Consider the following 15,291-nt stretch of genomic DNA (forward strand, 5'->3'; position numbering starts at 1 on the left):
TGCGCTAGGCAGCGCAGCCGGTGGGCCCCGCCACGTCTCGGCTGTCAAAATACGCTTCTAGGCGTCTCGTAACAGAAACCGCCAGGGACCGAACAGAGGTCCAAGCACAGCACGCTAGGTTTAAACGTGAAAAGCGCGAACAGAACGGCGAGCGCTGACAGACGGACACGAAGCGAACGGATGGAGCGAAAAAAATATGGCGGCCAGCGCGGGATCAGGGTGCCGCTCACAGTTGCCAGACGTACTGTTGTAAACCCTCTATTAGTAAAATTTGAGCTGGAAAAAAATAACCTACAAAATGTAAATATAGGACTATGTTGAATATCTTAATTTCTGCATGAATTTAAACTGTACAATGCAGTATTTTATGCCCCCCCCCCCTCCCCACCCACTCACCACACACACACACACACACACACACACACACACACACACACACACACACACACACACACACACACACACACACACACACACACACACACACACACACACACACACACACACACACACATCTTAATTCTTAATTTCTGCATGTTTCTGCATTTCTGAATATCTTAATTTCTGCATGAATTTAAACTGTACAATGCAGTATTTTATGCCCCCCCCCTCCCCGCCCACTCACCACACACACACACACACACACCTGAAAATGCAGATCCCCGATTATACATATTTCCAAATAGCGGTAGCTCACCATATTCTGTTATGCAGAAATTATATCAATTGCGATTGAACTCTGGAGTTGTGCCGCTGCTACACAGCAAAGCTGGAAGACTTAAAATATTCTGTGGTGTGTGGCGCAAAACTTTTGTGGCACCACTGTCTGTGCTTTTGGTTTTGCTTAATGAAATAAAATCTTTCTATAAATGCCAGATAAAATAAAACTGTTACCTTTTTTTTTCAGCAACTGCAGGTTTTTAGGTGTTATTAACGAACAACTTTGATTTTGTTTAATGCGTTGCCGTTCTTACGGCTGGGGTTTTCATTGTGTTTGCTTTTCTCGGCGGCGCAGGTCACACTGGTACAAAAATAATGCACTTTAAAACAGTGATGCTATTTTTAAATTATTGCACACACTATGGTGTGCACGTGGCGCTCCTCGGGTCAACATGCGCAACCTTGTGCGACGTTCGAAGGCCTTCGAGATCTCAGTAGAGTTCTGAGCTGTGCCATTGACTCGACAGATTATCGACTCAATGGCCATTGAAAACGCCCATCTGGCAGCGTCCAAAGGTCTTGAGTAGATAGACAATCGGTTCGAGGGTTTTTAAAATGCCCATGTGACAGTGGTATTAAAAATCAGCCAGTTTTTTCAGTATGTAATGTTTGTTCTATTAGCTACTAACTGCCCACTAACTTTCCTGAGTAGGCTCTTGCACTTGTGGGCTCTTTTTGCAGTTGGATGTTGCTTTTTGGTGCTTAAAGCGGGGAGTGGTGTTGCTTTTGATGGTCACCTATATAGCACATCTTTAGTTCTTTCATTTTTAATTAAACACTGGCCATTTCGTGAAACGTTAGTTATATAGGGCTGTCTGATTGTGAGAAACAAATTTCACTCAATGCTGTCTCTATGCTGTAGGTCGAAACTCCTTTCCCCCCATAACTTGAAGCCTTGAGTTTCAGGAGAAGTATGTATCTTAAGTACCACAACACTGCAGCTGTGATAAACCATTTCTACTGGATTGTGCTGTGAATTTTACTTTGGTGTGCTTAAGTGTTGATTGTTGAAACAGGTGAAATTCAGGGAGTAGTACCGTTTGTTGTGCACCCTGGTTCAGGGCATGTTTGGCCTTTGACTGGCAGCACAGGTTTGAAAATGTTTGGTTTGGTTTATAAGGTAACATCCTGAAGAAACTTGTGTTGTTAGTCGGTGTTATACTTTTTGTTTAAGCCGATACAAACTGGTGGTAATGTGCTGAATTCTCTTTGCAGTTTTATGCAAGACATAGCTACCTATCTGTTGAGTATTAGTTGCATATGCAACTTAAGTTGAAATCAACAAAATATGGAAGCCAGGGGTGTGACCTGATGGCAGTATGGTTAGCTAAAACTATGCAAAAGTGCAGTTTTGGAAGTGTTCTGCTAAGTTACACGCCTCTGCAGGCAGAGACATATATACAACCTCCACGCTGCCTAAAAGAAAAGCACTGACTGCTTACTATTACCAGTTTTGCATAGTTAGTCGATTAAGTAGCTTTAGCAACGTCATGTCTAACACTTATACGCAGCTGTTCCTGATCATCGCAAAAAAAGTATGCTTTGGTTGCTGCCAGGACACACTGCTAATCTTATCCTCCGCTCCCTTGCTCATTCCAGGGGAAAAACTAAACTGAATCATAACTTGTCTATCTAGTGCTTAGAAGGAAACTTACTGAAGTTTTCGTCTGCTGGCTTTCTAATTTATTGCATTACTATTCTAATGACAATAAAAATTTCTTATACAACTGCAGTTCCTTGTACGAGCTGAGCAATTATTTCACAGTTACTGGACTCTTGTTAAAAATAAACATCTGTACAATGAAAACAAAATTCACATTGTATTTGAAATGATCAAATTAAGCTCATCTCTGAATGTTCAAAAATGATGCCTGTGTGCACACTGGAGCAAATGGGCTAAGTTTGCAACAGTTCAAAGGGTTCTTTAACGTGCGATGTCAGTGCACGTTAAAGAACCCCAGGTGGTCGAAATTTCCGGAGTCCTCCACTACGGCGTCTCTCGTAGCCTGAGTTGCTTTGGGACGTTAAACCCCACAAACCAACCAGTTCAAAATAAACAAGGCTGGCGTGACTGAATAGCTGTAGACATACTTTTTTATGTTGCTGGGAGAATTGATCTTTGTGGCGAGTATTTTGCAGTGTATCGTCACCATTTCTGGCAGTTATTGTTACACTGAAAAACTGGGTTGTAATATCAATTGCATTGGCTGCATTAAAGTTTCCTTTTCTGTGGACAGTTTTTTTTTTTTTAATTTGGTATGCTGACTAACAAGCTCAACACTTTTGGAAAAGTGTCGGTTCTTGTGATGTTCTCTGCCTTGAGCTGGTATGATGCTTGTCGCATGAGGGGAGGTGGAGGGATTGCCTTCAGGAGTAGCAAAGAAACTGAAGAGTGGACTTTTCAGCTGGTCTCTCAGTTTGCACGGTGGGTGGTGTGTACTCTTGCAGCCGGAATGGTGGGTGGCGGTCGTGCTCGCAAGGGAGGCTGTACCGCAGAGGCTCCGGCACGGGCCAAAATGAGTGCTCCAGGAGAAGCACAGCAGGTGACACTGGCCAGGGTGAATACGGCAAGGAAATCCTTTCCTGCCGCTTGTGACATTCACAAGAAGCACAGGAAAAGGTTTTTCCGTGGAAGCACCTACGGTCTGTACCTGAGCTCCTCTCGACGCAAGCGGCGCCAGCGCAAGGCAGGTTCAGATGAGAGCGGGACCTCCATGGATGGGGAGGCAGCTGTGCCAGAGGCAGGCAAGGAGAACAACTGCCCCTCGACATCAGCAGAGGCCCCAGCTGAGGAGACTGTCAGCGAGGGAAGCTTGCCAAACGGGGCACAGCCTGCAGAGGGGACTGCTGGGTGGGGCCACGACTCGAGCATTGCATCTAGCGTCAAGAGCCGACAGCGGATCAAGCGACGCTTGATGGATGACCATGTGGACGTGGACGATGTCAATATATGCTCACCCAGCAGCACTCCTGATGAACAACCCAAAAAGGATAAGTCTGTTCCTCCACGTAAAGGTGAGCATCTGCAAATTTACTGTGCTGCCATTTTGCGGTCACTTTGCTGTGAATGTTAAGGCCCTGCGACAAAGAGCAGTGTATACTGCTCTATGTCGTTGCACTTGGTGGGCACTAGTAAAATATTGTACATTAAATGATACTCCTGCTCTCCCACTGGAGGGTGCTTGCTTGTCTGAGAGCACTTTCGAAGTGCTCTAGAGTGCGGCCTGCTCTCCCATTCGAATTCGCCATAAGTTTTTAATTATTCACTTCAGGAGCAGTATTCAGTGAGAAGTTCTAAATTGTATTGAACAACAGTAGATGAGTATTTGCATCAGGGTACTATTTACGAGCTTTATTTACTGGCCTTAAAAAAAGCGATAATGTGACCAACTCCTGGGACATATATTTAAATTAATGCTTTCTGCAGTCAGTCTGTGAACTGTGCGATGCGTGTAGACCAGCGCAGAGTGCAACAGTAATGGGACAACCAAACCTTTAGAACAACTGTCACTTAAGTTTTTGCCTTAACCTGATCAATTAACTGAACTTTTTACTTTTTGTTATGACTGCTGTTATTACGGTCATTTGTGGGCAAATTCAGGACATTCCCATTTCTGTATTTATTTTTTAGCAGTCCAAAATATTTTTGGTGGCAGCTGTTGGGACAAGATAAGTAATTTGATCAGTTATCTTTAGAAGCTTCTTGAACTTCGCTAGAAATAATTGGGGCAACACAGCCAAGCACCATCATTATAAGCTTGGTGAAAAGCTTCCTTATTGTTTTACAGAACGCCTTCAATCACATTAGCTGCATATGGCTGTTTTCTTATGAGTAAAGCAATTTATATATGCGTGCTGGCTGACGTTTTATGCAACCAGTATTTTCTTTGTTTTCAGGTGTGAATGGTTCTACTGGCCCATTTTGCCAGGCAGACCTTAACTGCGGTCGTGTTGATGTTGTGGTAAGTGCATGCATACTTGTTGCGCTGATTTTTGTGAGCAGGCAGTATATGAGAGAGCATTAGCAACTCTAAATCGGCCATGAAGAGCTTGGTCTAGCTGGGGACCCATGGTCAGCATAAAAAGCGACGCAGAAAGCAGATAAGAGGCAAAACGAAGGTGGCACTCAACATTTTGCCCTGCACAGCTCAAAACAGTGAGAGCAGGGAGATGTATGCTGTGCTGCTGTTGATCCTGCTGTTGTGCCTCAAATTTGAAGGTGCTTTTATTATTATCATTATAATTGAACTGTAGACTTTCTGGTGTTTAATTCTGATAAGGATAGGCAGATATTTCTCAGCTCTTATATGAACGGGAGTGGGGTTGGAAGAGTTAGTTGTATGGTTGAAACTCTGAGTGTGGTGATTAAAGGCGAAAAAAGTGGTCTGAGTTTACAATACAAGCGATGAAGCGAAGCTGTGATTACTGAATGGGTACACACGTTATGCACTGCTAGTTGCAGTAGTTGGCTGTTTTTGCGGCTTTATGCCATATTCCTTGTTGAAATTGTATTGTGTTAGTAAGCTTGTGTTGTGCTGAACGCTCACAGCGATAGTGCCCACTAATTAAATACACGCGCAAGCAGAAGATTACACAGCCACTGATTTAGCTGTATTGCCAGAGCACTGTGCGCGAAATTCGGAATGTCCTAGATTCGAATCTTATTGGCAGCATCTAGTTTTATTCGGCTTTCTAACCACTTTTCTTTCGGCCATAAAATGGTTTGATTTTCTATTGAACAACCCCTCAAGTTAAATGTGTGTTGTTTGGTTTATGGGTTGTAACGTCCCTGTGCAGTTCGGCTCAGATATGTAAAGAAACAACAGCTTGACATTTCAACCTCTGGACTGGCCTTCAGGAAAAAAAAAAAAAAAAAATATGAAAGAGCTAGTAGTATTGTATGCATTCCCACCTTCCCTCTCGATTCATCCGGGATACTTCGAATTTTTGAGTGAACTTTCCAATTTTACAACCACTGTCGCCCTGTATCTCCAGAGAAATTGTCTCTGCTTCACAAGAGGGGTCTTTGCGAAACCGGCACTGCACACAGCTGCATCATAATTGCCAGCATCGCAATCAACGGTTGCACTAGGATCGTCGACTAAGCAGCCAATCAAAGGAAAAATAAAATGTAGGCCAGTTACATTTTATGTTTGCCGTTATAGCCACGTGCCTGTATGTTTAGGGTTAACTAGGCCGTTTGCGTGCTGTGCATAGTGTAAATTTGGAATTCTTGGTGTGCTTAAAGGGACAGAACACTGGAATTTCTCAAATCTTTTTCAGTGCAGTGGGAAGATTGATGTCTAAAATGTTCGATTCCATAACGGTTTTAGTAGAAACTATAAAATTTTTACAGAGAATTCTTCGATCAGTGCATGCGCCCGTTTTTATGTAATCCGATGCTGGAAACTGTGAGCAGCGACCGCGAAAACGACTGGTGGTCGACAAAAAAATACATACCGAAAACAAATATAAATTTCACTCTCCAGGCAGTAACGTCCTTTTCAGTTTTACATTTAAGGCTGTACGGCACAATAACCTACTCCTCGCCGACGAAAGTTTTACTGGGTGCTATCATCGCTTTATTCACGGAATTCCAAATACTGTGACGCCTTCTAGTGGCAAAATCTGAAAGCACGCCTCTCGCGATGTGAAAGGAGGTGTGGCTTTTATTTAAGGACGCGGTGGAGAGAGCGCAAAATATAATGAATTATGACAAGCACTCCTAGAAGAAAAAAGAACAGTGTGCACTTGCCAACATCAGCGATATTTTGCTGACATATAGTCATGTGGGGTACTAGACCGAAAGTAATAGGGTTTCTGCGCTAGATAGCGCCTAAGTTGTTTTTATGTGATTTTCTACGGCAAATTAAAATTGTAAAGCCTCTTTTCTTCATTGATATTGTAGTGTTCAATATGTACTATATGAGGGAAGGTCTTTTCATCTCTACCATAATCTCATGACATATTTTGGACAGTGTTCTTTCCCTTTGAAGGGTTTAAAGGGATGGTGCTATCAAAACCCAAGAAGATATACGTATTCGCATAGATTTTCGTTATACTTCTGAATTTCCATGCTTAATGACGTCGATAAAAGGTGACCTTTTTGTGTTTTTGAATGAACATGTGAATGCAACTTCTGCATGTCTCATGATGGCAAAGGTGATCTGAAATTGAAACTGGAGCTGAATTTCGCTCATAAGTGAGCAATAGTGCAACGTCTGCTGCTGCTGAGGCCATGCTTTGAGCAAAATTTGTCTGGCAGATTTTTGATGCTAGTAAAGTCTTTACTGCAAGGTTGACTCATGGACACTGCCTGAAAGTTGTAGCCTATTCCTCCTCTTGATGCAAATAAAAGTCTCTTTTTTTTGAATCTCGCCAGGCTGGCAGGTGTTAATAAAGTCCACCAGTTTAGTCTCTGCTGATTGGACCCAGCAGGACCCGGGAAATGGTCTAAGAATTGAACAGTCCGAAAAATCCGCCACCGAAAAAAAAAAAAAAAAAAAAAAAAAAAATTCTGCAAAAGGTTGCCTTTACAAATCACACATTTTGCTGCTCCCTATGTTTCATTTTTATGTCGATAATAGGCAGTTATAACATAGTGCGATCTGCTACTGTGATAGCTACCGCGCACGCGTTAGCGTGATTTGATATGGTCAGTGCGGCCGCTAGTGCGCATACGCTGACTGATGCAGACACTGCAGTGCCTGCCTCCGGGAAGCCAAGCACCACAGAAGTGGATCGTGCTAAGCTGTAACCACTGTAACCCTCCAGTTAAATTACTTCAGCCGCTCATGCTTTCATCATGCCCGTGCCACTACAAGACGTACTGTGACAGAGTTTCAGGTACTGCTTATGCCTCAAATGAGTGCATACGCGGACCGAAGCAGTAACATTCGGTTTCCATGGTTAATCACAGTAGCAAGGACCGCGAGGGGGAACTTGCAGGAAAAGAGCGAGCGGAACGAGTCTCCGTGAATGCACCGATTCCTCCCCCCGTCTCCGTTTTCCCCATGGGCGTCTGCGCCGGTGTGAGCCGCGGCGCACGGAGCTCGCATTCCATTTTCAGTCCGATTGCGTGCACTGTATAGACTAAATATTTAGGGGAGTCTCCCAAGGTGGAGTAGATTTGTTATAAGGGGGTAATTACACATTGACATCCACCTAAGCGTGTAATCAACCCCTTATAACTTTGTACACTACCGCGATGACAAGGGGGAGTGTTCCCTTATTGCCATTTCCTCAAATGGCAACGATGAACAGAGAGCCCAGCTAGTCGGTCCTATTGACTCTGCTTCGCTAGCTTACGTAGCTGCGCAGAACCGGCTGTTTGCGATGATGCCTGCTTGCATCGTTATGCTGAAAAAAAAAAAGAAAGCCTACGGCCAAAAAATTATCTCCAGTATTTTTGGCGCCAAATTTGGTCTGAAAAATCGAATTTTTTTTGATACCATATGGTTTGAAATATAGCATTAATGGCCCTGTTCTCCAGAAAGCCCTGCCTCGATGTTGTGAACGAAAAATTGTGGGTATGGCTCTGAAATGCGATAATAGCTGAAGGTCATGGCCGTGCACTGACTGGTTGTCGGGTATTTTGATGTCACAAGACTACACGATACGCTGAGTTGAGTGGTGCTGCCAACTTGGGTTTAGCCTTTGTAACGGGAGGGATTTTTCACTGCAGACGAGTCTACCTACTCACATGTTGTGCCCGTTTGGTAATGTGTACAGCCTCGTTCAACACGGATTTTTACTCAGCTGATCAATGATGTTTTGGGTGCTAGAAGACCATTCTGGCTCGAATTTTGTAAACAAAACTGTCCATCAGGGGGTTAAAGTGGGGCTTTATGTGCCTATGTTGGGTGGCTTCTCACATAATAGGGTAGCCTATGATTGTATGCTGATGAGTATGTGTGGGATAATGGAGGTATAAATTAAAGGATTAGGGATGAAGCGAGTCTCAAAGCGCATATGTATGGGTGAGTATCTGCTAGGGGAGCCTGCAAAAAAAGCCGTTAATGGTGTTGTGAAATAGTACCTGGAGCCGGAGCTTAAGTGCCCTTTCCCCCATTTTGTTTTCCTTGTTCTTAAATTATGAGCCATGAAAGGCAGCTTCAGTGCACATTTGTTTTTCTGTAAAATGTTTGTCTTGTATTTATTCAAGAGGTATTTGTTTGATGGCTTCTCATTTTTTTTTAATCTGTTTGTATTCAGTATGGATCGTAACACTCGCATGCAGCCTGTTCCAGGTATTTAGCATGATAGGGTGCAATTTGTGTGATTCTAAATCTCCTGTGGCATATAGTGGGACAGTTCTGCTAGTTCATCGTCCCAGCGGCCGTGCTGCTGCTCAAACCCTGGGCAGCCTTCGTCAGAGGCCCCAACAGCATGCCAAGGCATGGATTCTTTGCAAGGAAGGGTGAGTGACGGGGTACATTTTCCCTAGTTCAGGATTCGGGGTCTTTTTGGCTTACGCATGGGTCATACAGCTTATGTCTGCAAAAAGAATAGCCTGTGGGAGGAAACAGCTTAGGGCCACCCTTATGTGTTGCTTGGTTTGGCAATTTGAGCTATGCTAAAGCATCACTAAGTTTCCAGTGCAAATGTATGCCACACTGTATCACTTGTGGCATGGTAAACTGTCCTGTGACATTGGGTTCTTAGCATAGGCCTTAAAGGGACAGAGCACTGCACTTTAACTAGCCATTTTTTTTTCAAAGCAGTGGAAAGCTTTCCACTTCAAGTTGTCGATTCCGTAGCGGTTTGGTCAGAAATGCTGTAGAAATATTTTACTGAGAGTTATTCGATTAGTGTATGCGCCTGTTTTTATCTAGTCCGATGCTAGAAGCCATGGGTAGCGACCGCGGTGACGATTGCGTGTCGGCAAATGTACTGGACAAAAGGTCTCACTGACCAGACTGTAATTTTTTTATACAGAGTATCGTCCATTTTAGTTCCTACACCCAAGGCTGCTACGGCACAGGAATGTATCGCCTCATCAATAGAAGTCTTACGCCCGTATTCACAAACACGCCTCGGCTCGACGCTCTACCATCTATGGAAAAATACTAAACGCACATCATAGGCATAACGAAAAAAGGGGGGTTTTTCCTGATGGGCACACCGGAGAGAGTGCAAAATACAGTAAAACAAGGTGAGCACTCTTCAGAACACTGCAGTTATGAAAACCAGTGACATTTTCTTGAGATGTGGTCACGTGGGTTACTACAGTTGTAATTACAGGGTTTCACTACATGAGGCCACTTCACTCGTTATTATGATATTCTGTGCTTAATTATAAATCCTGATTTTTTCGATATTGTAGTGCTCGATCAGTTATAGAAGGCAAGTTTTTTATTTCAATCATAATCCCATTACATATGGTCAGTGTTCTGTTCCTTTTAAGTGTATATATTTATTTGATATACCTGGGAACCTGTGGTCGCAGGCTGTCCTTGTTGTAAATTCCAGCATACAATTCCAGCATATTTTAAGGCTTGCATTGCTTCACTAAAGCATTTGTTTTTTGGACAAGTCATGATGCTTTTGAGCAAGGGGATTGAGTAGTTTTCTTTGCATGACACAGAAAACAGAGAGGATCTGAATGATGCCAATGTCTATTCGTTACTGAGTGGTTAATTTTGAGGTCTTCTTTCTTTTCGTAAAGCATAACGAGTGGAATGTTCTTTCAAGTTTAATATGTATCGAGGAATATCTCAAGATAGAGTGGGTTTGCAGAGGTATAGTCATGCTCAGGTGAATGCTGATGTGCAACTACTCAGTTTTACAATTGTACAACTGTTAAGAAAATTCACTACAGTAGAACCCCGCTGATATGTTTTTCACGGTACCGTAAAAAAAGAACGTAAGAGCCGGGAAATGTAAGAACCAGGAAGTAGGACAAATTGGAAAACGACAGTAGTGAGCAACTAACATATGTTTATAAAAGTCCTAGCGTTTGAAAAAATTTGTGCAGCGTTGTCTGTTGCATTTTTTTTACACCCGGTGAGCATAACTCGCTTCTCCAGCACTTGTAGTGCTGTTTGGCTCTGGCAAGACGCCTCCTGAGAAGGTCTAAGGCCGCTACAGTCGACGTAAAGGTTTGCTGCGGCAGCGGCTCACCCACGTCCTCTTCGTCGTCACTGTTGTTCGCATCGACAACCTGGGCCACGGTCAGCTCAATGGTCAAAACCTCGGAGGTGCTAACGGCATCATCCAGAGAAACATAATCGCTGTACGCGATCCTGTTCGTGCTAACATTTTCCATGGCCGCGTAGAGTTTTTCAGTCCTCCATGCATGCGTCCTCTACAGTTTCAGACTCTGCTATGCGGTCGCTGAAATACTTTGCAAAACAGTTAACCGTTGTGGCAGTGACAGGGTTCCATGCTGCGGCCAAATAGTGCATGGCATCTAGGATGTTAACGCCAGTCAGCTTTTGCCCACGGTCCACAGTGGTCAGAGACCGCTTCACAATGCACTTTCTGTAACAATGCTTCACATTCTTGATAATTCCAGCATCCAACGGTTGAAGGTGGCTTGTCGTATTGGCCAGAAGGTACATGACTGACGTTCCGCAGTGACATGAGTGACATGGTGTTCTTGGGATGCGCAGAGCAGGTGTCTTTCAGTCTTCACAGCCCATCTTTGAGTCCATGTATGAAAGAAACTCCAAAAATTTCGCACGTCATCCACGCCTTGCTGTTATTTTTGTAGTGCCAGGGCAGGTAGCGAATCTTTTTACGGCAACATGGGTTGTGAAACTTTCCGATGACCCATGGCTTCATCATCTTGGAGGAGCCATCAGAGCTGCAGCACAACAGCATTGTGAGACGTTCCTTGCTGCATTTCCCGTCGCAGCAAGCCTCGCATAAGGCACAGCATCTTCGATGGCTAGCCGCTTCATCGGCATTTAAATTGTCCCTAGATTCATAGCCGTTGATAATGCCCGCCACGGACTCTTTCCAGCTGTCTACAGTAGCAGTATCCACACTTGCAGCCTCCCCATTAACGGTTCGGTAGGTTATGCTGTGTCTTCTTTTAAAACGGTCTATCCGGCCATTCGACGCACTGAAATTGGCGATCCCAAGCTTGTCAGCTATCTCCAGTGCTTTTTCACCTAAAATGGTGCCGTCAAAATTCACACCCGCAGCTCTGGCTTGCTTAAACCATTTGTAGACAGCCTCATCGAGCTGCATGTACCCCGCAGGATGGGCTTGGTTGCTTTTGATGCCGAAGGATTGGGCGTTTGCTTCGATCTTGCTTCTTTTAGAAACAAGGGAATTCGTGGATGGCGTGAGTCTAAGTTCTTTTGCTATACACACTCACTCACGTGTCTGGTTTGCATCCACAGTGTGGATAATGCTCAGTTTCTCCTCGAGCAGGCGCTAATTCACAGTTCGCGTTGCGGCGTGGAAGGGTTGGCACGGTGCAAAAAGGGCGATTGAGCACGCTAGATGCGTGTGCACATGACCACGGCATGCGACGAATTCACTCCTTCGCGCGCACAGCAGGAAAAGAAACGCGAAGTGATAACTAAGCGAAGCCGTGAAACGATGTGACGATGCGTGCTATGAGTCAGCCACACTAGCACTAACCGCACAAAGAAGTAAGGATGAGTAAAAAAAAAAAAGCGCAATCCCTGCTGCTGATGATGACAGCGCAGCCTGCCCGAGTGCCCTCTGCCTAACTGCAGTGGCACTAGACATGCCAGGCCAAGCCAGTCCAAGTCAAGCTGCCTTAAAAGTAAACATGGCCGGCTTGGGTTGCCATGTTCGCGACGTATCATGTGGGAACATACCCATGTTACGACATATCAGCGGGGTTTCGAATGCATGGAACCCTATGGGAGCCATGTTGGGACTCGCTGACAATGTAGCAGGCAGGAAAACGCAACAGCAGGGTTCTACTGTTCTCGTTTATGTAATTGATCTGCAGAACAGTAAAAGGAATTCTGAGAGTGAACCATGGTGGTTTATTGAGTATATACTGTAAAATCTTGTTTAATTAGGCTTTCCGGGGATTAGGAAAAACATGAATCATTGAATGGCCCTAAAGGATAGCAGAGAACTTTTTTCATCAGAATAATCTATAACTGACCGCCTCAGATATGGTTGTCGATACATTTGAGATGAAGGCAGTGGCCATTTTTCGCGGTTTTGCCAAGTGCTTTGCTGGGTATACTGGCTCGGAATGCCGAAGAATTGCACCAAAATGGTGTCTCCTTGGCTCTTTTGGAAGTGCAGAACAGTAGCTGTGGCACATTTTCTCAAGCTGCCCCGTCACATTTTGAGGATGCTTGACTGCATTAAACTTGGTGAAGCATCCTTAAAAGTCTTTGTGTTGAAACAGCCTCTAAAGTTCATGCGGTGAATCATCTTCGAAACTCAAACGGGTCAGGATACTTGAAGAATGGACGAAGCACGTAGATGCAAGAGGGGATACTTGTAGGTGTTAAAAGCTATGTCTGAAACTGCACGACTCACCAGTATGTGCACGCCCGATGGCAGTGGCGGTATGCTGTGAATATAGAAGCAAAACTGAAACTGCTGCTGTACTGTTTTGGTGAGGAGGGACTTCAGTTGTCGCCGCACCTTCGATAGTGTGCGTACATCGCAGGCACCATTTTTTCATTCAAGTCAGGTTCAGTAAGCTCCATTTGAACATCTGTTGGCTTTGCGGGTTGTACCTTGTATGACCCCCATCTGAATCAACTGGTGTGAGTCCCCCTTTGTCCTAATTACGAATCTTGGTGCAGTAGTCTTACATTTACAGTGGCAGGTATTGTGCTGCTGGTTCGAATTATGTTGCATGGGCTTCTGGTTGATTGGTGGAGGTGTGTGGGGCGACAAATGAAGTCCTTCTAAACAAAATGAAGAGGGACATTGGCTGGTGCTTTTTGAGAGGGTAGATGGAGGCTGCATTTTGCCAATGCTTCTTAGTTCTGGTGCTGCATGGGCTTTAACTTCCGGAGGGTGGGATGTGTATATATAATGGCAGGTGCCTAGATGTGAACCCATTGAGAGTTCTCTCAATCCATCTGAACTGACGCACACCGAATGGAGTGAGTTCGCCGAACTCCACTAGATGAGTGCTTCTTGTATCTATGGCAGCAAATTCGATTTTACGACGCTGCGCCAATGAATTCAAAAGTGTCTGTAAAGAAGGGCAGTATTTACTGAAACCGGAGACAGCATATGGAAACTTTTTGTGTGTGTGGTGTGGATTAGTAATGGTAAATTATTTGTCTAATAATTTTTTGAAAATGCTACTAACTTTGTCTACGTGACAGGAATATTACTCAATCGCAAAAGTGTAGGATCCTTCTTCAATTATATTTTCGTTGAAGGTCAAGCTGCGGATGTTAGTCGCTGCGAAGACGTTGAAAATATATGCGCACATGGGCATGTTTCTCGGGGAAGAAGGTTTTGAGGGAATGATTTCTTTGGCACTGTAAAAAACTGAGCAGTGATCTAGTCTGATGCAAACTAAAATATTGGTAGTGTTATTATCAGAACAGAGGTTTGGATATAAAACTGGATGTTCTTACGACTATCAAACCTATTTATCCAGGAAGTAAACACGGTCGAGCAAGAAGGAAGCAAGATAGTTTAGCCCGTGTATGAAATATGGTGCTGTTTTACTCTGCTTTTCAGAAACAATGGCTTTGCACAGAAGAGAGCGGCAGCATTTAACCAAATAGCAGTGTTACCAAAATTATTAACATCATGAGAGGAAAGCGTTCAAAGAACTTGATCATGCATACAGAGGGCACAGAATGGCCTCTCAATCTGCATTCTGCTCAGCAACAGTGTTTAGGTTCAGTAGCTGTTGGATTCCAAACAGAAATCAGAGTTTATAAATTCATATTTATTTCATATTTCTTTCGTAAGAGGCAGTCAGGTAAATGAAATCGCACTACGATTGGGAAGCACACAGCAGACACTGGCCATACGCCTTATGTGTAAACAGTGCTGGCTAGAGGACGACGCGCGCATCCACACTAGGGTTCGTCGCTGCGCCGCTAGGGGGTAACGCTGCTCGTCATCGAGGCCAATACTGCCAACGCAGTAATGGGCACATGTACAAGATATGCCAAATTATTCAGCACAAGCTTGAAGTAAACCCTTTATTAAGTAAGTACCGGCCATCTAGTACATTTCTGGAAAGTGGAGTGTAGGCTGTTTTGTGCTGCTCCAGATTTCATGATGTCGAGGACTCTAGTTTCAAGTAGAGCAACGTGAAGAGTGACAGGACCCTCTGTGTGACTCTGCAAGAGTGTAGGCTTTTGTTTTTTTGACCTTGGGTTTTCACATAAATCGGAGGCTAACTTTAATGCAACAGCGCTAAAGGTTAGTTTGATGGAAAATTTGGTGTTGGTGCCATAAAGGAAAATTGGTTGGTGAGTGCTGGAATTAAACCTCTGTCCCTTGGATTCTTTGGCCAGGCATGCTGCCTCTATGCCGCCTAGAAATGCTGTCACACAACACTTTGAAAGTAAACTTAAGTGTGTCCCCAATTTTTCTTTTACTGTGTCAGCAGCATAGTTCTCTTTTCCTGAAAAGCCGTGGTCG

General features: G+C 44.1%; 1 protein-coding gene across 2 annotated transcripts in view; it reads left to right on the top strand.

Moving 5' to 3' along the window:
- LOC146201985 (uncharacterized) overlaps nt 1-15,291 on the top strand; it is a 110,771-nt gene that overhangs the window by 5,978 nt on the left and 89,502 nt on the right. For both annotated transcript variants that reach the window (XM_084587883.1, XM_084587884.1), the window contains exons 3-5: nt 3,169-3,735; nt 4,618-4,682; nt 9,026-9,139. In XM_084587883.1, the coding sequence (XP_084444009.1) occupies nt 3,174-3,735; nt 4,618-4,682; nt 9,026-9,139 (741 nt within the window). In that variant the 5' untranslated portion in view covers nt 3,169-3,173. The remainder of the gene's footprint in view (nt 1-3,168; nt 3,736-4,617; nt 4,683-9,025; nt 9,140-15,291) is intronic.

The sequence above is a fragment of the Amblyomma maculatum genome, chromosome 1 (genome assembly GCF_055883805.1).
Source record: "Amblyomma maculatum isolate TAMU_Amacu chromosome 1, ASM5588380v1, whole genome shotgun sequence".
NCBI classification, from domain to species: Eukaryota; Metazoa; Arthropoda; class Arachnida; order Ixodida; family Ixodidae; genus Amblyomma; species Amblyomma maculatum.